Below are 22322 nucleotides of genomic sequence, written 5' to 3' on the forward strand. Positions count from 1 at the left end.
GGGCCCGCACTCATAAAAGAAGCAGAAGAAAGAGTTGCTGAGATTAGAGAAAAGCTAAAAGCAGCCCAGTCCCGACAGAAGAGCTACGCCGACAAGAGAAGACGGGAAATAAGTTTCAACCCAAGAGATTTCGTGTATCTCAAAGTGTCACCCATTCGAGCAACCCGAAGATTTCAGGTACAAGGGAAATTGGCCCCCCGGTACATTGGACCGTACCAAGTTCTGAAGAAAGTTGGAGTAGTAGCATACCGCCTAGAGCTATCAGAAGAAATATCGGATATGCACCCAGTATTCCACGTGTCGCAATTAAGAAAGTGTTTGAGGGTACCCGAGGCAGAACATGTGCCAGTGGAAACAATAGATCTACAGCCAGACCTGCGGTACCAGGAAATACCGGTCAAGATTCTAGACACTGTCACCAGGAGGACCAGAAACTTCGAAGTACGGATCTGCAGAGTTCAGTGGAGCAGACACGGAGTGGAAGAAGCTACGTAGGAACGCGAAGACGCTCTGAAGAAGGAATTTCCTCATCTCTTTAGGAACCAGCCGAATCTCGAGGACGAGATTCATTTTAAGTGGGGTAGGTTTGTCATATCCCGAAAAATTTACCAAATAAATCACACGCTAAATAATTTTTTCAAATTTTCTTTTCGTCGTTGAGCTCAAAACCTCCTAAAACCTGAACCCTAACTCCCCAAAATTTTTCCCCTGTCCCGACGCCCGAATCCAGTCTACGTCGATTCGCGCACGCCACTTCCCGCCAAAGCCGCGACACGCGGACGCGACAGCCGCGCGTGCCCGACCGGCATCGTGGTCGCTACCGAAATTCTCGGCGCGAATCCCTCTCCTTCTCTCTCCTTTTCTTTTTCTTTTCCCTTTTTTCCAATTTTCTCTTCCTTTCTTTTCCTTTCTCCATTTTTCTTTTTCCCTTCCTCCTTTACTCTTTTCCTTTTCTCTCTTCTCTTCCTCCCTCTCTCCTTCCCCGAGCACAGCCCAGCCCGGCCTGCTCCGCTCCGCACTCCCGGCACGGCCCGACTCCCCTTCCCTCCTTCCTCTCTCCTCCCCGCACGCGCTGCCGTGCAGCTCGCCAACGCGCGCTCCACCCGAGCCGCTCCCCGCTCCCGGCCTGCCCCCTCCCACGCGCGCCTCCCCTCCCTCTGGCCCGCGCCCCCCTGCACCCGAGCCGCTCCCTACCCGCGTGCCCGCGCCCTGCCCTTGCTCAGCTCGCGCACCGGCCGCCCGCTCGCCCACGCTCTCGACGCCGCACCACGCCGCTCCTCACGCGCACCACCCACGCGAACGCAGACCGGCCCTGCTCCCCGACCTCGCGCACACGCTCGCCACGCCGCGGCGCACTGAGCCACGGCACCGGACCGCCTGCACGCACACACACCGCCCGTCGTTGACGCCCGCACAGCGCCGCCTGCGCCAGTCGCCGCCTGCCCGACGCGTCCCATCCTGCCTCGCCGCACGCGCCATCGCCTTGTGCACGCACAACACCGGCGACCTTGGCATGGCGCCGCCTACCCCACACCATTAACGCCGCCCTCAGAACTTGCCCCGCTGGCCATCGCCCCGCTCCCATCTTCACCGCCTTGGACGCCTATAAAAGGGGCCAAAGGGCACCCCCGAGCTCCACAACCACCACCACGAGCCACACCGCCCCTGTGCCCCTTCTCTCCAAGTTCCTAGCACCGCCGCCACCGCCATTGTCGTCGAGCTCCGCCCGCCGCCGTGGAGGGCCACTCACAGGCCGCCATCACCCAAGGTGAGCGGGGGAATCAACTCCCCGAGGCTCCCTGGTGCTCCTCCCCCTCTCCTTGACCGCCACCGCCCCTCTGGGACACCGGTCCGGGGCCAACGACGCCCGCTGCCGCCGGCCGTCGAGGCCAGGCCATCCTGAGCCGCCTCCGCCCGAGCTGGGGCCGGGGATCGACCCCGCGGGCCCCCCTCTCTCTTTCCCCTCACCCCGGAGCCGCTCCCGAGCCCCTGGCCGCCGGAATCGGTGCCGCCGCCGAGCGCCGCCCCTCCCCTGTTTCCCAGCGCGAGGGAAGGAAGAAGATAGGGCATTTTGCCCATAACCCCCTTCACCTTCTTCTAATTGTTAAAAGAACCCTCCACCCTTTGGTTTTTATGCAAAAGAACCCCTGCTCTTTATTATATTTACAAATAAACCCTTCCACCATAGGAACTTAATACTAATTAGGCCCTTACACCTTTCAGAAAGCCACAAATATTTCTAGAAATTACAACTAAGTCCTTTTCCTTTCCAGACAAATTACAAATGAGCCCCCTGGATCCTTATAAACCCCTTTGACCTATCATTTCATGCGCCGAACGACCTCGGATCTACCTAAAACTTTTTCACGCCTATCATAACATAGTTTTGTCCATGCCATTAAAAGACCGCCCGAAAATATTACTCCGAACTCCATATCTTAAGTATTTCCGATTCGAGCTCAACGATAAAACTTTTATTCTTTTTCTTGATTGTGTGTTTGTTTGTGTGCGTCGTAGACCATGGTGTGAACGAAGGAGAGCCCGTTGACGAGCAGTACTGCGAGCCCGTGAACGAGGACCAGTTCCGCGACCCCGAGCCCGAAGGACAGTGCTTCGACCAGGACCTCCCCGAAGGCTTCGAAGACGGCAAGTTCAATCCCATCCTTTGATGCATGCTTTTATCCTAGTTTTTATAAACACAACCTATTGGCCTGTTTTACAAGATTGCATATGTTTTGCTTGCATGAAAACACGGTTGGATAGCCACCCCTTGATTTGTGATAACCATTCCTTGACTACCTAGATTAATGTCTGATTTTACTTGGACGTTAATCGATACTAGAACGCTTAGGACCATGCTACTTTATACAACTTGTTTTATAAAGAAAAGGTGTGTGTGTGGGAAGGGATAAAAGTGAAATTTTCGAAAGATGAGACTAGACGGGATGGATGGCATTTCAGTGTGATTTGCCGTTTGGTGTGCTCGTGCCGGTGTGGCAGGGCAAGGAAGGGAGATATCCATCTTGTCACCCCTAAGGACCGAGTTGGTGTTACATCTCACCTAACTCCACTATCGTGCAAACCACTCGACCGTTGTATGGGCAACGGCTTAGCATAAATCCCACTAGTGAGTCTGATAGCCATCAGGAGAGCTGAGAGCAACGGGTGACTAAGGAGAAGGGATAAGCCCCGAGTGACTTATCCCCCGGTTAAACCTAGGTGAAAGGTCGATGACCCCTTGGTGCATCCCGTGATGGCTAGTTAGGTCTAGCTAATGTGGGTAATGGCTCTGTTGGGATCTATACCGACACTAAGGTGATCGTGTTGTGGTACCCCACTTGTGGGTAAAGTTGCACACCTCTGCAGAGATAAAAATCTATTCGAATAGCCGTGCCCACGGTACTGGGCGAGTTACGGTGTGGTCTCACAACTAGTGTTTACCTTGGGTTGGGCTAGCGTGAGTTGTTTTGGAATTTTGTCCGGCAGTTGTGCCGTGTGCTACGACGGACGGGGAGTCCGGTAGCAGTTTAAAACTTGAACTCCGTGTTACTCAATACAAAAACTAGTTTTTGAAATGTTTTCGGCTAAACGAACCCCTGCATAAAATTTAGCTTTCCGCAAATTAAACAGTAACCTTATCCTTGTTTTACCTGAGCATGTTATTCTGATATAACCCCTCCATGGGTGTGATTGGACTTGTTGAGTACGTTTGTACTCACCCCTTTCTTAGTTTTTACAGAAGAAGACCCAGACTTCGTACCAGACGACGCCGAGTAGGGTTATCGTTCTACACCCAACCTTGCCTGTGGAACCGGCCCTGTTCGTGATGTTTTCGCTGGCGCAGTACTCTGAGCCCGAGCTAGATCCCATGTGGGTCGCGCTCTGGTGTTATGTCGTAGCTTGGTTACTTATTATTATCATCTGTATCGAGTGTCCTCCTCGGAGGTTTGTACGGTAATGAACCATCTGATGTAATAAATGTGGCATCAGCCTCCTGGGACTGATGTTTGTACCACATTTAAGTTTTCTCTTATGAGGGGACGCTTCAAGGATCTTTTATATTTGAACTTCAGTCGTATCTATTGTAAAGTTAGGTTGTAAATTATTTATGTATTTGAACTTGGTTTGTAAAACTAAATGTTTCGTGTCGTGATCACTCTTGTATTTTCAAGTAATGAGTCGTGCTTGTGCCATATGCGCCCACCTTCGCGTGGGACTACCGGTGTTGTTTCGATCGGGCCGTGGGTTGAGAAAGGATCGCCAAATTAAGCCGTTAAGCTAATGTGCCCGATGTGTTCAAATGACGGCCATTATGCTTAATTAGAGTTTTAATTTGGCGGTTCCGTCACAACAGCCTCCATGGATAATGCTGAGGAAAGGAGCTGAGGTGATAATAATCTAGCACGTGCTTGGATCACTTCGCTATGAGAAGCAAGCATCCGGATAGACTTGCTTGACCCTAACACGTGGAATGACCTTAATAAGGGATCAAATAAATTTTAGATAATTTTTATAACACACTGGTCATGTCTTTGACCCCCTTTTTTTGAGAGCACAAACCAATCTCTAGTCCTCTGTGTGTGATTGGTTACTTGGACTATCCTTAGCTTAGCTATGAGTTATACATGACCAGCCCAAGCCAGGCTATTAGAAGTCTTTAGACTCGTGTTTGGTTGGTTGAATTGTCAGTATTTTCTCTGGCTAGATTGCGTTTTGTTGGGTGCATAAGAGGCTGGCTTGCACTGTATAATGCAATTGGGCATGATTGGTTGCTTGTATAGAGCCTGTTGTGAGCACCATGGTCTTGTTTGGGTATGCTTGTATAAAGGCGTTGCTCATCCTTTCTGTAACCCTACGGTCATTCTCACCGCTCCCCATCCTGTCCTCTCTTTCTTGCCTCTGCATCGAGTTCTCCTCCCCCTCTATGCCAAGGCCTCCATGGATGAGGGGATGAGAGGATCTTAAGATGTCTAGTGGGGGGTGAATAGTATGTCTAGTGGGGGGTGAATAGTCATACCTGAAACTTAAAACAACTTAAAACGAAGTTAGTAACCAAAGAGCCCGGAGACTCCGGGTTTGGGTCTGAATACTCCGGACCTAGCGTCCGGAGTTTCCGGGTATCAACCCCGGAGTATCCGGGTATGAATGTGAACGTGCACAAAATTAAGTAGATGAATAGGAAATTCAGATTGAGTAAATTTGTAGGTACCGAGAATGTCTTCTAAGTGTTTTCAACAAGATAGCTCACGCTAGAAACTAGTGTAAGGCTCACCGGGGTGTCCGACCCTAGAGGGGGAGGGGGTGAATAGGGACGCTAATCGCTTTTTAACCTAGGGCTCAAACTACTTGCATAAGATAAACCTAACACGTCCTATACATGCTAGTTATGACTAAGATTTATCTTTGCTATTTTCTACTTACCCCAAAATACTTACAACCTATAACTAATCCTAATCAAACTAACTAGGAAAGTAGAGGCACGCAAGGTAGAGTAAATGCGGAAACGTAATATGGTAAGTAAAAAGGTAAGTGCAAGAGGGATGCAAACTCCCGAGTAGACACGATCATGTAATGTGGTTCGGCACAAACGCCTACGTCCACGGGACACCGAGGCTCTTCCGATCACCGTCTTGCACTACGCCACCAAGGCGATGCCGGCAAGCAAAGGCAAGTGCCCACAAGACACCGAGTCTCGTGCACCGCCACCGTCTCTCTCGGTCACCCAGCCGAAATCCACTACGGAGCTTCTCCACCAAGGAGGGGGTCTCCTCTTCCCCCGCACAAAGTGTAGTTGCCACTCCACACCAAGTCGGAGGGTCACACGACGGATCACAAGGATTGCTTGCCGCAGCAAGACTTCTCTCAAGGGAGCTCTCGCAAGAACTAATCCCTATTACAAGCAATAAGCACTCTCACAAGTGTGCTTAAGCCTATATGATGTACAATGAAGCTCTATGGTGGCTGGAGATGATCTTTGGCTCTTGTATACTTCCTTGGTCTCCAGCACCCTCAAATGAGCCATGGGATGGCATATATATAGCCCACACACCCCAAACTAGCCATTGAAAAAAAGGCTGACGAAATCCCTTAACGCTGGTTAAACCGACGCTCCAGTTTTTGTCATCACCGGTTTAACCGGTGAGTGCATTTTCCCAGCAACTAGCCATTACTGCTCCAACGGCTACTTGATCAATCGACCGACGCTCTTAAAACTAACGTCGGTTCAACCGGTGTATGTAATCTCAGAAACCCCCGAAAAATGGAGTCTCTGGACAACTGCACCGATGCTCACTTTGCCTTGATCGTCGGTTTAACCTGCGCTTGTAAAACTTCTGTTGTTTCTTCTGCCTCCAAGCCTATTACACTGGTGAGTGTAAAACACTCAACGTCGGTTAATCCGGTGCCAAGTTCATTGCACCGATGAGTACAAATTTGCTCATCATCGGTTTAACCGGTGATAGCAAATTTGCTTCGTCTTGATCTTTTCGACTTGGATTTCTTCACGGTCTCTTCAATTCTTGTCATCACAAATTTGCTTAGCTACACCTATCTTCTCTTTGTCATCACTTGAACCTAAAAGCCTGGAAATGTTCATCTTAACAATCGTATTAGTCCAAGTGTTGTGTGTGTCATCAATCGCCAAAACATTATATTGAAATATGGCATGAGAGGCCATTTTCGCTACAACTAGTATATGAGTAGATCGAGTTCAAACTCTAGAAAGTTAGTCTGACAAGAAAATGACCAATAACTCAAGTAAAATAGAGACAAAGAGATTGTGATTTGTTTTCCGAAGTTCACACTCAAAGGTGCTACATCTCTATTCAGAAAAAGTCCAGGAGACGGAGCTTAAGAACCCGTATGCTCTTCAACCAAGGGCAAGATCAATGCTCAAGGCCAAGGTCACTTACTACGGGTTCCTCCGAGAAGAATGGAGAGTACAAACTTCCCGTGTAGCTCACAAATCAGCTTAAGCACTCACGAGCACGCCTAGCCGTCTAGGAGCTCAATGTTCCAAGAGTAATAGACTTGAATTCACCAGCTTGACGAAGAACTAGTATTCAAGAGTAGAAATGGAGGGTCACTAGCTCGAATCTTCTCTCTTGCAACACTCTCACTTGAATCCCTCAAAGAAATCACTCAAGAGTCCGGTTAAACCTCCGGATACTTCGGGCTGAAACCCGGACACTCCGGGTTCAGCAGCAGGCTCACTCAAAACTGACTTGTGTAAGATTTTTGATTGGTTTTTGTGGCTCACTGGCTTTGCATGGGTTTCTTGAGCACTAATCCAAGTCACAAGCTGCAGATCAAAGTCCCTCTTGATATTACGGCGATCCTATACTCAAATTTAAAACAAATACAAATTCTTGAGTCAATTCCAAAACACCGCTTTTCAATTCGCTTTTACGGGAACGTGCTTCACCATTTGTTTCACTAATTCAATCTTAGCACCTGCACACATGCTTGATAACAACATTAAACATACATGTGTTTTGTTGTCAAACACCAAAACCCACTAGGGGTCTAGATATCTTTCAATCTCTCTCTTTGTGGTGATTTATGACAACCCACGTGTACTTACGCGTGGACATCCTAATGATCCAAAGGACACCTTCCGTCGCTCCAAGGCTTGAATTTGTAGGCAGAGAGGACTGCTCGGCTCAGCTCAACACGACCCCGCGGCTAGGCTCTTGCATCTAGGGTTTTATTTCCCAACCGGAAACCGGTTACCGCCGCCCTCCGGTACCGGTTTACCGGACCGGTTAGGCCGGTAACCGGTGGAAACCGGTTAAATTCAAATCCAAATTCAAATAAATTCAAATTTTCCCGTGCAACCGGTTCCGACCGGTTTACCGGCCGGTTTGACCGGTTTACCGGTCGGTTTGACCGGTTTGAAATTCAAAAGCTCCCGTGCAACCGGTTTACCGGCCGGTTTTACCGGTTTGCCGACCGGTTTGACCGGTTTACCGGCCGGTTTGACCGGTTTGATCGGTGGGCCTTCATGGGCCGGCCCATTTTTTTTCTTTTTCTTTTTTGATTTAACTTTAAATTCCCACAAACTATACTAAATGAATGAATTTTTGAGAAAATTTGACACCATTAGATTCATCACACCTTGAAGTATTTTTAGGAATTTTTTAGGAATTTTTCATTTTTTGAATTCAAATTTAAAATTTGAATTTTGGCCGGTTGGGTACCGGCCGGAACCGGAACCGGACCGGACCGGTTTGACCGGTAACCGGTCAAACCGGACCGGTTCCCACCGGTTAGGTTAACCTTGCTTGCATCACGTCGCTGGACGAGACACGTTCCTTCGCCGGCCGCCCGTTTACGATGCAGCTACTTACCTGCTTGCTCTTTGCAGAGGAGCGAGGTGGACGGTGACATAAGCGTGGTAGCGCGAGCCGCAGCTTGCCTCCATGTAGGACTGCATCCAGCACACTGGGTTAGGCATTCCATCAAGCACGTGACGAGCCACATGCCCTCCGAGCTATGGTTGCATAGAGAGCTTGACTTCCCTAGACACCGATCAGAGTACAAAGTTCAGGGCACAGACGCTACAGTCCAGAGATCTAAGGCCCTTAAAAACCGTAAACGCATTAAAGTTAAACGGAATCTTGTTAATTTGAAGCACTAAATGAAGTCTATTTACAAAACTTTTTGTATGGATGGACTGTAAATCGCGAGACAATCTAATGAGCCTACTTAATTCATAATTTGCAACAGTGATACTACAGTAACCATCCGCTAATTATTGATTAATCATTGATTAATTAGCATCATTAGATTCGTCTCGCGATTTACAACCCATCTATGCAAAAAGTTTTGCAAATAGACTTCATTTAATACTTCAAATGCCATCTTTACATCTTTATATCTTTTTGCAAAATGAACTAAACACACCCTAACTCTAACTCTAAGCCTTGAGACCTTCACCCTTAGAAGCATCGCCACAAGAGCTCGGAGGCTCATTGATGCAGCAATGGCTGATTGACGATCTAGGTGTCGATGGAGGCGGACGAGGGAGGCAGCTTCGATTGACTGAGGTGATGGCTGGCCGCGGCGCTATGACGGGTAACTGAGGCGGCGGCGGCGGCGGACGAGGGAAGCATCACGCTTCTGTGCGTGCTGAGCCTACCAATCGAGCCGATCTCGTGTGCACGTGATTCTCTCATTTTCATCGAAGCCGAGCCGAGCGCACAGGTTTTGCCAGCGAATGTCAGATGCTATATCTGGACACGTGTCAACCATCGGCGTCTGGTATGCACGGGGAGGGGCTTTGCAGCCCGTCCGCACGGAATTTTTTTCAGGCTGTTTAGTTTCCAAAATTTTTCACACGATACAGTGATTATTAATTAGGAGTATTAAATGTGAATGACTGACAAAATCTATTCCATACCTCCCGGGCAAAATCGCGAGACGAATCTAATAAATCCAATTATGTAATAATTAGACGGTGTCGTACTACAGTAAACAACCTCTAATGGCGAATTAATTATGCCTAATAGATTCGTCCCGCGATTTCTAGTCCATTCGTGTAATTAGTTTCACAATTAATCTATATTTAATACTCTTAATTAGTGTTGTAAAAGTTTCTAAAAAATTTTGCCCAAAATTTTTTGGGAACTAAATGCAGACGGCAAAGGGCTAGCTAGTCAGCTATACCCACTATTTTGCCCAATAGTTTAGTTGCACTCCCCTTCTTTTGAATTCGGCAGAGAGCTAGCTAGTCGGCTAGACCCCGCTAGGCTCCAAAATTTTGTCCACCACACTCCTCTCTTTTTGAATTCGGCGGAGGGCTAACTAGTCGGCTAGACCCCGCAAGAGGCCCCACACGTCGGCACTCGAGCGGGAGAAGCTAGAGTCTGGGTAGAGATCGCGATCGATGGCGGCTGCGAGTGGCGGCGCCGGGGCCGCGTGCGCGGCATGCAAGTACCAGCGGCGCCGCTGCACACCGGACTGCCCGCTGGCGGAGTTCTTCCCGCACGACCGGCCACGCGTCTTCCGCAACGCGCACCGCCTCTTCGGCGTCAGCAACATCCTCAAGACGCTCGACCGCGCCGGCCCCGAGAAGCGCCGCGAGGCCATGCACTGCATCATCTACGAATCCCACGCCTGGGACATGTACCCGGCCAGCGGCTGCGTCCCCATCATCCACGACCTGCAGCAGCGGATACGCCAGGCGGAGCTCGACCTCCGCTGCGTCTACGCGGGCATCTTGGCCTACCGCGCCGCCGCCGCCCAGGGAGGAGTGCCCGTTCCCGACTCCGACGGCGACCCCTCGGCCTCCGCCTCCGCACCGCCGCCGCCATTCCAGTTGCAGCCCGCGACGGGCGACGACGTTGCTGCCGAAACATACGGCGGCGGTGGCTGGCCATTCATCACAATGTACGGTGGTGATCAGCAGCAGATGGTGATGAACGCTGCTGCTTCCGACGACGACAACATTGCTCTGCAGATGCCGCCGTGGATGATGCAGCCACCGCAGTACGACATGACGACGACGAGCGCAGCGGCTGTCGCCGACATGGCCGGCAAGCTCGTCGCGCAGCAAGACCACCAGTTCTTGGTTGACGCGACGATGGTATCCCAACCAGAGCACCAACAGCAGCACACCATCCAGCCTGCGGAGTTGGACGACGAGATGAGCTACTTCGTCAACGACGGCGTGGACGGTGACAGCGAGATGCCTCCTGAATCTAGGTAAAATGTTTTCGAATCTATCATATACAGAACTACTTTTGGATAGGTTGTTAGAGTAATTTTCGAAGAGTAATAAGTTGGCAACTAAAAAAATTCTAACAGATACTAGTATGAATATGTTTTTTTGTTGGTGAAAGTCTTTCCATATTAGCTTTTTGACGTCAGGTACATATACTTTATATATACGAACGTTTTTTGGATATATGAACTTATCTTAGATTTGACATTACAAAATAGAAACGTTCGTTTTCAAAAAAAATTATATATAAAGAGTACACGTTGCCATCTGCGTATATATAGGCGACATGCACGGTTGTTGTTGCTAGTTGTACTTGTACTTAACAAAATGGAAAGCTGTTCCAAAATTTATTAATGAGAAATTTAATTATTGCTACTAATTAAATCATCTCATATGTACATCCAGCATGTATTCTTCGGAGAAGAAGGCGATGAGAGCACCCAAGATGGAGAGCGTCAATGGCTTCTAGAAGGATGCTGCCGCCCCTAGCTAAAATAAATATCTGAGTGGCACTCGATGCTAAACTAGTCGCAGCTGCTCTGGTTCAGCCCATTTCAACCATGCGCTGCAAGATTAGCCTCTCTGTGGCCGCATGGTTATTTTAATCAATTTAGATGTAATACACTGCAATCTTTATTTCGCTGTTTGTCATACAACATATGATATCTGGAACAACTTTTTAAAATGGCCGTACAAGATTTACTTCAAATATTGGCTTTGGCAGGCAAATTTGTGAGCTAGTATCCTGACAGCAGCCATCAACATCTTATAGCAATCATCCCCACAGTAGTAGCTTCCTAACAGTGCAAGAACTTTAATCGCATATTTCCCATGATGTATTCTGCTGATGCTGATCTTTTCTATGCCTTGGCCTTGCATCAATTGTGCGCGTAGTAACTTTTATGTGGATGGGATGACCCTGCATCGATAATTGATTCATCCCGAATACTTCAAGCAGAGCTAGCCAATCTTCTGATGAACTAGAACCATTCATGCATTTGATTTTGGATGGCCTTAATGACCATTATAACACAAAACAATATGATCATCAGAACCCCTGTCATGGGCTGTCTTTATGTGGCTGGGAAATCCAATGCAGCCCATCGAGCAATTCTGAGTACATCCTCTGGTCCAATGGCCCTCGCTTCCTCCCTTTCAGCTCCTCCAGCACCTCGAACGCCTGCTCAGTCTGCCCGGCCCGGCACATCTCCTCCAGCAGTGTCCTGTATGTGATCATATCCGGCTTCCTCTTGCAATCCAACATGTCCAGCAGCACCCGTCTTGATTCCTCAAACCTCCATTCCAATGCCAATGCCGACACAGCAATCATGTACACGCCTCCTGATGGTACAAATCCTTTTTCCCTCATCTCTGCAAAATAAACCATCCCCTTGTCTGTCCAGCCCTTCTGAAACATGGCCTTGACAATGTAGCCATAGGTGAACTCGTTTGGCTCGCAACCATACAGCGGCATTTCACGGAACACCTTGAGCGCGTCGTCCACCTCCACGCATCTCGCATAGGCCTTGATGATGAGGTTGAGCAGGAAGGTGTCCGGGACAACGCCGGAGGCCTTCATCTGGCGGGAGAGGGACCGGACGGCGTGGAGGTAGACCATCGACGCCGGCGGGCGGCGCACGCGTCGCACGACGGCGGTGAGGAGGAGCGTGTAGGTCTCGACGTCGGGGCGGCATCCGGCGGCCGCGGGCATGGCGCGCATCTTGTTGAACATGTCGAAGGCGAGCGGGAACAGGCTGCGGCGGTCGCAGCAGAAGCGGAGGCAGGCGTTGAAGAGCCGGAGGTCGGGCGCGCAGGCCCCCGCGAAGACGTCGTGGACGAGCGCCTCCGCGGCCGCGGGGCGGCGGCCGGACGAGGCCGCCCTGAGCGCGGCGAGGTAGGATTCGGGCGCGTGACGGAACCCCGGGCGCAGCGCAGCCCAGCGGAAGAGCGCGAGCGCGAGGTCCGGGTCTGGCTCGGCGGAGATGGCCGCGGCGAGGTCGGACGCGGTGAAGCCCGGGCGGAGGCGCGTGACCCACGCCGCGAACTGCTCGTCCGGCGGGGTGCGGACGGGGGACGACTCTGGGGTGGGGGCGTCGGGGTCCGGATGGAGAGGGGGCGGGGAGGTGATGGTCAGGCGGCGGGGGTGGAGCAGACGGAGGTGGCGCGGGAGGCGGCGGACGGCGGCGGCGAGCAGCGCCATGGTGCTGGGGGCTCGCCCGTTTCAGCTTCACTGGGTGGACTTGAAGAAAGGCTCGCGGGCCGCGCGGGGCGAGGCTTACCGGGCTTCGTGGAGGTGCGAGGCCCAACAGGCCTCCTAGATGAGAGAAAGAAGGCCCATTGTTCCATGCAGGTTCGATTCACATAATTGATTAAGAATTTGAGATACAATTTTTTTTCTGGAGGAGAATTTGATATACAAAATTTAGTAGACTATAAATGCAAGCAGAAATCAGATTTTTGTTTTCCATTTGCAGCGAAGTGTCAGAGATATGTACGCGAAAACAAGCAAACAAGAAACAAATTTTCCAATTGTTTCAACTAAACTTTGTGTACATCGAGCTTGCCTTCGAGGTTAGAGACCAGTAGACTCTACTAATCTACAGCAAACGAACCCAAATAGATCGGAGCCGGCCGGCGGCCCGTCAGACCATGGAGACGCCGTCGCCGTCGTCGCGCGCCTTCCTCTCGCGGCGCCGGCGGCGGAGCAGGGCGAGGACGAGCGCGGCGGCCGCGACGCCGAGGAGGTCGGCGGCGGCGTCCTTGGGCGAGGCGCCGGCGGACCCGAAGAATCCGGCCTCGTCCGCGGCCTCCTTGGCGGCGCCGGCCGCGAGCGAGGCCGCGGAGCCGACGGCCGCGGCGCGGCGCCGAATCCCCGGGCGGGCGCTGCGGCCGGCAAGCGCGGCGGCGAGCAGGGTGATGAGGAAGCAGGCCAGGGCGTGCTGCAGCTTGTCGGGGGCCATCCACGCGTCGCCCCACTCCATTGCTCCCCGCCGCCGCCGCCGGGTCGGTTGGGTCCTCTGCCGGGTCGTCCGTCTCTCGCCGTCTCCGCGGCGTAACGGACGGACGCGCTCAGGCCGCCGAGAAGGTCTCGGCGGCCTTCTCGCCGTTTGTTTAACGGCGGGACTGAGACGGTAACTAGTGTTTGGTTGGAGAGCGAGATCGAATGTAAGGGATCCATTTTTAATTTTTAGAATGAATATTCTGTTTTATGTTTGATTGGAGGGTTGGAACAGTTTCATTTTTGTGTTTGATTGGAGATTATAGGGTTATAACGGTTCTATTTCCGTTTAGATTCCATCAAGCACCATTACTTCGGGCCACCTGTTGGTGAAATAGAAGCGTCTTCTTCCTCGTCGCGCTCGTCCGCCGCTCTCGCCTACTGCTGCTACCTGCAAGGCTTGCCTGGTGCTGCGGTGTTGCCGCATACACCGCGTACTCGCCCGGCCCCGCGCGCCCGCTGCCGCACGCGCCCCTGCAGCCTTGCCGCCGGCTCCGTGCACCAGCTGCCGCACACGCGGCTGCGGGCGCGGGCCCTCTTTGTTGCTACCGCCGAGCGCTTGTTTGCTGCGGCCGAATCGAAGCACCAGCCGCCGAATTGAAGTCACGAGCCAGTGAATTGAAGTCTCGGGTCTAGTGAATCAATGCTCCGATGGTGTAGTCATGGACAGCGAATGGAGCAAGAAAGACGGCGCGAGACAGCGTAAAAATGGAACGAGCTCGTTCGACCGATTTCACGAAACAACTCATCCCGAATCTATATGGAATATTTCTCATCTAGAACCGTTCTGTTCTCTCGCGCTCCAACCAAACAGCTTTAGAAATAGAGCCGCTCCATTCCATTCTATGCCATCCCCCAACCAAACACACAGGGACACGACGAGTCGACGACACGACGGTACGAGGCCCTTCGGTTAGCATGTGGAGGTGCAAGCCGGTTAGCACAGCGAATCCGGCCGGGAGTAGGTAGGCAGGCAACGGTGGCGCCGCCCGAGTCGCCGGAGCTCTGCGCGATCGCTGCCGGCCGGGCCGGAATGGGGCGCCTCCTGCAACGGGATCGGCGTCAGGCTGTCGCTGCGGCGCCCGCGTCAATGTCAGGATGACGTAGTCAAGACGCCCGATCCGCTTCGGTTAAACTCCTTCCGACACCACAATTTTTTTTTCAAAAAAAACCAGTCTATTTCTTCTCGATCCGTTTCAAAAAGGTATTCCTTCTCGATCCGTTGGTCCCAATGTTGGAAAGAGCCAGTTATAGCTTTGTTTTATTCCGCTATTAGTTTTTTAGAAGATCTACCGCTAAATTATACAGCATTTGTCCGCTATATCCGTTAAACAAGTTTTATGAGATTTAGCAATGCTAAATATATGTTAAAATGGCTTTTGCGACATTTAACAGTGTTAAATGTTAAGTTGCTAGTAGAGTATAGTGGTGTCATTCGTGCAAAGACGCAGTCAAAAGAATAATACAACTAAATGAGACCCACAACGTAGCATGCCCAGAGTTGGGCAGTTCAGAGACATGTTGGAGTTTTTGTTGTGTTAGACGAATAATGTTTATAGTTTTATATGTAATTATTGATTATTTTATTTTTCTACTAAATAATTTAGCTTTCGCTATATTTCGCTATAGCTTTTAGATAAAACTAGCACTAAACTTCATACCCGCTATTTTATTGGTTGGTCCGTTGGCGTTCAGATTCGCTGATGGGTTCGGCGAATCTATCTCGGAGCGGAGGGCGACTGCTCTGCTATGCTGTGGACTTGTTTACAGTTTTCAACACCTGCTCCAGCTAAATTCTTGACTTCACAACGTTTGTCCACACCTACCTGATGCATTTGCTCACGAACACATAATCAAAACGTGTTCCGCTCCACCGTGCGGTGCATAACTCTACGTAATCCAGAACGAAGAAAAAAGAAATCTTTGCGACATATACAAAGCAGTTGTACATATACCGCGATAAATAGAATTCCAGTAGAAAACGTAGCGCGATGTCTGTTTGCAAAAAAGGATGACGATCACACGCAGAAAATGCGACATGGGACAAAACTCTGATTATAGTTAATTTCCTAAGATGGAGGCGGTTAAGGAGTAATGTGCTACGGTCTCAGGTAGTGATGGATATGGATAGTTGAACATTCAAATTATCTGTATTTGTATCCGCTTAAAATACTAATATGGATATATGTATTCATATCCAATTTTTGTTTGGATGCATCCAAATCCGATTTTCATAATTTTTCTCTATCCGATATCATATCCGTATCCGAAATAAATATAAAATATCCGATCACATCCATATCCACAAAAAAAAGTGACTAGTGAAACCATCTTAAACTTATCTCTGTAGCTAATTACTTAATGATGTACACCATTTAAATTATTTAAAAAGTTTGATGACTAATAATATTAATTCCAATAGTATTAATGATATAAAATTAGTTTAACTATTCTAATATATTTATTTAATGATAAATTTATTTTGTATGAGTCAAATTTCTTATTTATCTAATGGTGAAATTTTTTATATATCTTAATTATTAAGTATTTAAATATTTATTGAATATATACTTACTTTGCATTTAAATTAGTTTGATATATTTAATTATACAGACTATGCATAGATAAGTATGTTATTTTTTATTAGCTAGATTCTAATCTTTGCTCTCTACTTGTATAATGATTCCAATCTACTACAAAATTATTGACAAAATAAATTGATACTGGCGATGACACTATGTTTCAAATCGACAAGGTATCCGGATCCGAATCCAAATTCGAAGTATCCATTTTGTATTCGTATTTGATATGATCAGTATTCGTATTCAAATTGAAATTGTGGTAAAAGGTGATACTGGGATCCAATTTTCGTATCTAATCCAAATCCATCTTTAACATCAGGGGGTAACACGCCTAGCCTCCACTACTGTTAGCGATCGACACCACCTACGGCCTACCGCGAGAGCTGCAGCTACCGATGACAGACCAGGCCACTGACTCAATGGGTGTGTTTTCCCACCAAATTTCCAAATTTTCCATCACATCCATCACATCTCTTATCGCATCGAAATATTAAATATAGCAAATAACCCATGCATAGAGTACTAAATGTAGTTAAATAAAAAAACTAATTGCATAGTTTTGATGTACGTTGCGAGCCGAATCTTTTGAGCCTAGTTAGGTCATGGTAGGATAATATTTACCACAAACAAACGAAAAGTGCTACAGTATACTATAGTGACTGATATGACTTTTTCTCTCCTTTTCGTCTCATCTAAACACAGCCAATGGAGGCGAGGCGAGAAACCTGCCGTTCATCATGGCAGTACGCGAGGCTGACGGCATCAGTGCTGTCACCACTAACGACCTAGCTTAGCCAGCAACAACAAGACGAAAGACGCAGCTACATCTACGCGTGCCCAAACTCCAATCAGGTCTCCGTCGACGCCTAAAGTCCACAAGGGTTGGTGCGGCGGCAGGTCCGGGCGCCGGCCCGGCCAGTACCGGCGCGTACACGTAAGCAGGCGCGATCCCTAGCCTTAGCCAGAGCGTTAGCCTACTACGTGACCGGTCGGCTGAAACGACGTCGTCGACGGAGACGGGAGACGATGAATGAGGTTGCGGCCCACCCAGCACGCCGTGGCGTGAGAAACGAAAGCTTTGCTTGCTTGCTTATTGACTGAATGACTGATACCAACCAACCATGGTACGGAAGAAAGAAAAGGAAAGGAAAACATTGCACGTTTGCATTCATGACTGATGAGATAGTACTACTACGACTCCTGCATATACATGGTCAAATTTTAAGCTTCTTTTAATATAAGTTCCGATTACTTTTAGTTTCCTATATCTACGTGTGGTTCGTCCTCTCTGCGCTTCGTCACTGATCGTCTTAGCTTGCTCATCACTGCAGATGCGGCGGTGCAATTTGCTTTAATAAGGTCCTACTAGTAATTAAGTTGACAGCGAAATCCGAAAGGCACGGAACATAGCAACATGCTGGTTATCTGGGAATAATAGAACAATTTATTAATTAGGGCGGGGAGGTCACCGTACCGTGCCTGATGATCGAGTGGTCTATCCCACCAAACATTCTCTCCATTTTTCAGAAGCAACACCACCACACCACAATTCTTTTGTTTTTACACCAAACGCGTGTGCTGAGTTAAACCAATCTTATTTAGTCGATCCGATTCCCTCGGCACCAGACGTGCACACCAAGTACAAAAGTACATGCTGACCGGCGGCCTCATTAGACCATGTCCAAGTCCCAGAGACCAATACAAGTTAATTTTTTTGTTAAAAAAATTATAACATCCTTACTAGGGCAGATGCTCGCTTCACTTAACAGTAAAATAGTACGTGTAATGTGATTCTCGCACATAAAGCATGTGACCGATTTTTTTATCGTATACATATATTGTATATGTGAACAGTCTATACACACACTGCACGTTAAATATACGAACCTTATTAGCAGGAGCGATGGTAGGATCAGTGGATAGAAGATACTGACGCTGTATATATTTTTTTTATCATTATTCAAAAAAAATATGTTTTTATCGACCCTGTTGATCATCAGTGCGGTAGTATTAAGCTAAGGGTTTACTTTGTTCTTCTACGACCTTCTTCTTTACTTGGCAAATAACCAACCTAAAATTTGTATAAAAGCTGGTGTGCTCTCTACACCATCACCCAATCTATCCTGGCGTAGAGACCTCATTGGTCACAATTTAACACGGTGAAATATCTTGGTATCCCAACTGGTTCACAGAAGAACAAGATGAGTTCAAGTGGGAATTAGACCCGATAGGTGTTTCTACAGTTAAAACACATTATCAGGTTAATCAACCAGAATGTTCCCAATAGAAATAAAAAACTTTGGAAGCTGAAAGCTCCTCTAAAAATTAAAATCTTCCTCTGGTACCTCAAAAGAGGAGTTATCCTCACAAAAGATAACCTCGCAAAACGTAACTGGCAAGGTAGCCAACAGTGCTGTTTCTGTCACGAAAATAAAACGATTCAGCACTTGTTCTTCGACTACCGCCTCACACGGATGGTATGGGCAACGGTTCACGCGCGGCATGGGGGCTATGCAAACCTACCAACATAGCCAATCTGTTTAGCGGGTGGCTTAATGGAATACCCAAACCTTATAAACCTCTCATTCTTGTAGGTGTGGCAGCCCTTTGTTGGTCTGTCTGGCTCTGCAGAAACGTTGTTGTATTTTGTCGGGTGCCACAATTAGGGACACCCTAATTGGGGTACTAAGATCGCTTTTAAAACATGAATACCTGTTAAGCCAACTGGGCCCACGAAGGCCCACGGCCTGCTTCCTATTCGGAAGAAAGGAAAGGACTCAAAGAAGTCCAGCATGCGACCCATTCCCATCCCCCTCGAACCAGAAGAACGATCTCCGCTTCGCTCAAGGGTCCCTTTCGGGCCCGCCGGGCAATCTCCGCCTCGCTCGAGGGTAGCGGATCTGCCCTTGAGCAGGTGACTCATCTCCGCCTCGCTCAAGGGTCCCTTTCGGGCCCACCGGGCAATCTCCGCCTCGCTCGAGGGTAGCGGATCTGCCCTCGAGCAGGTGACTCATCTCCGCCTCGCTCGAGGGTAGCGGATCTGCCCTCGAGCAGGTGACTCATCTCCGCCTCGCTCGAGGGTAGCGGGTCTGCCCTCGAGCATGTGACTCATCTCCGCCTCGCTCGAGGCCCTCTCACGGCACAAGGGACAAACGGTTCTGCCGCCCAACCGACCGCCGTACGAAGGCATTAAAGGCCAGCCACTCCGCCAGGGCTCAAATGACGGGCGGCGCCAGACCGCCGCTCCCGTGGTGGATGTGACCGACGTCCCATCCGCTGACCCCGGTCACCGCTCCGCCACCCCGGTCGCTGTAGCAACACTGTGGACATTCAATGCGGGGCAAGACAAGTTAGCGCCGCCCCCGTTACTGTTCTGCCGACATCAACCATCCGGACTCACCTCCCGCTGGGGAAGAGGTCCGGCGATGTCACGTGTCCTTCCGAGAGGGGCGCTCTGCACTCACGGGCAGGGACCCCGGACCTCCCCCTTATGGGGTCCGGGACTTCCACGTGCTCCTGGACCTTCTAGTGTGCACGCCCGCACTCCGACCAGGGGGTCCGGGACCGTCCCACGCCATTACTACCGCCGGGACACTGCAGGACGACCGGCGCAATCTTCGCGGGAACAAGGACGGAACCCAGGACGACAACGACGCGCGCCGCCTTCCCACAGTACACTTTCTACAGTGTTCGACCACAGTACCCCCGCGATTTAAGGGGAAACGATGACTTCCATATCCCCACTCATGTGCACCGCCCTTCCTTGTGACTATAAAAGGAGGAGGTGGGCTTCCTTAGGCGGGGTTGGCAGCAGGTTCTCCGGTTTTTCTCCCTCAGAAAGGCCTCAGCACTACTGAGCACTCACCTCAACCGACTCCACTCCTAGCAGAGACTTGGGAGCTTCCCTCCCTCTCTCGCTTTGCTTGTATCCCCTACTACAAGCACTCCGGGTGCAAGATAATACAGTGCCCTCGCACACCCCCTTTGCTGGACGTACGGCCCCGCGGCCGGAACCAGGATAAAACCGTGCGTTACTGTGTTGCCTCTTGCATCATCATCTGGGACGAGGAAACACGCAGCATTTACTAGTTGGGATTCAGGCCCCCCGGGTCGGAACACCGACATATTTGAAAACAAACAATCTTCTTTTTTACAAGTACTCTACATGACTACGCATTGGCTACGAACTTGGGCTATCCTACAACAGCCTACTTCCAAGGATACGCTTGTTGCGGGTTCTCAATTATTGGAGCAGGTGGTCAATGATGTTTTTACCCAGGCACATGGGTGGTGATATAGTATGAGGATTGATAGTCACTAGTGTGTCAGTTATCTAAAACTCTTGTTAGGCTGTGTGCCTTAGGACAGAGGCCGGAAATATTTCAAAGAGTTGTATCCCCTCGATGTAACGACTTGAAATTAATAAAAATTTCTTTTTTCAAAAAAAACCCTCCTATCTCCAAACATAAGTCATGTAGGCCTACTAATGGGTTGGGTTGAAATGGGTTTTATGGGGTGGGTTTTGAAATGGAGTGTGTTTGGATGATTTAAAATGGGTTGTATTAGTTAATGGGGTGGGTCGGAGCGGGTTCTATATAAATGCGGGTTGGGGCGGGTTGGGGTGAGTTGAAATGTATACTTTTTACAAAATAGTATAACTATATATAAATGTGGGTCCCACGTGAGAGCTGGACTCTGAAATTAAAACCACGTGTTTATATCAGAAAATTTTATCGAAATTGACTGAATTTTGTTGGAGATGACTCAGTACGACTGGCAGCTATTTTGTACAAAGCAGTGTGGCTAGAACTACCTGTGGGCCTCACATGAAAAGCCAGACCCTGGAATTAAAACCTCGCGTTCACACTATAAAATTTTATCGAAATTGACTGAAATTTGTTGGAGATGACTCAGTACGACTGGCAGCTATTTTGTACAAAGCAGTGTGGCTAGAACTACCTGTGGGCTCCACATCAAGAGCCGGACCCTAGAATTAAAATCTCGCGTTCACACTATAAAATTTTATCGAAATTGACTGAAATTTGTTGGAGATGACTCAGTACGACTGGCAGCTACTCTGTGCAAAGCAGCGTGGCTAGAACTACACGTGGGCTCCACATCAAGAGCCGAACCCTAGAATTAAAATCTCGCGTTCACACTATAAAATTTTATCGAAATTGACTGAAATTTGTTGGAGATGACTCAGTACGACTGGCAGCTACTCTGTGCAAAATAGCGTGGCTAGAACTATACGTGGGCTCCACATCAAGAGCCGAACCCTAGAATTAAAATCTCGCGTTCACACTATAAAATTTTATCGAAATTGACTGAAATTTTTAGAGATGAGTCAATATAACTGACAGATACTCTGTGCAAAGTAGTGTGGCTAGACATATATGTGGTCCCCACATTAAGTGTAGAAACACTAAATTTCTCTGCATAGTAGAACCCATGGGTTTTTATGGGTTACCCGCTTATAATGGGGCAGGTTGGTTAGAGTTGAGAAATTAACTAATTGGGTTGGGTGGTGTTGGGTATCTAAATATGTTAATTTTGGGTGGGGTTGGGTATGGTGCGGGTTCCAACCCATTAGCAGGGCTAAAGTCATGTACTCTTGTTCACCCACTAATATTGTACAACCATGCATATGCAAGCAGTACCATAGTCGTGTGTCGTCCTGCGATAGATGGCTGTCGTGTCCATCAATATCTTGCCCGGCGCTGCCTCACGATCAGGATTCATAGCATCTGATGATCATCCTCACCCATCCAAGAAACGAAGAAAATATGTGTGCCAATGCACACCGCTTTTATGTCTTCGTTCTCCACCCGCTTTACAATTTGTTGCTGCAGTCAACCGCGGCAGGAATTTCACAGGCGCCAGAGTGTTCCCCAGCGCACTTAGCTTACCTCTTTCTACCATGCCACCACACCGCCACCAACCGCCGTCGGGCGCCATGCACGCTTCCCCCACTCTCCTATATAAACCCACCACTCAACGCTCGGCCAAAACCACACCA

At 49.1% G+C, this 22322-nt stretch overlaps 2 protein-coding genes across 2 annotated transcripts; both read right to left on the bottom strand.

Moving 5' to 3' along the window:
* Positions 1–11306: 11306 nt before the first annotated feature.
* On the bottom strand, positions 11307–13069 carry LOC120669055 (pentatricopeptide repeat-containing protein At3g25210, mitochondrial-like). The gene is made up of 2 exons (XM_039948878.1): positions 13003–13069; positions 11307–12934 (listed from the first exon to the last, which is right to left on the bottom strand). Exons 1-2 carry the CDS (start codon positions 13067–13069, stop codon positions 11784–11786), a joined length of 1218 nt encoding a protein of 405 aa, XP_039804812.1. The 3' UTR covers positions 11307–11783.
* A 158-nt stretch (positions 13070–13227) lies between these two features.
* On the bottom strand, positions 13228–13799 carry LOC120670811. Its single transcript, XM_039950977.1, has one exon. The coding sequence runs from the start codon at positions 13702–13704 to the stop codon at positions 13366–13368; it is 339 nt and encodes a 112-aa protein (XP_039806911.1). The 5' UTR covers positions 13705–13799; the 3' UTR covers positions 13228–13365.
* Between the last annotated feature and the right edge of the window lie 8523 nt (positions 13800–22322).

Source organism: Panicum virgatum, chromosome 4N (assembly GCF_016808335.1).
Source record: "Panicum virgatum strain AP13 chromosome 4N, P.virgatum_v5, whole genome shotgun sequence".
NCBI lineage: Eukaryota > Viridiplantae > Streptophyta > Magnoliopsida > Poales > Poaceae > Panicum > Panicum virgatum.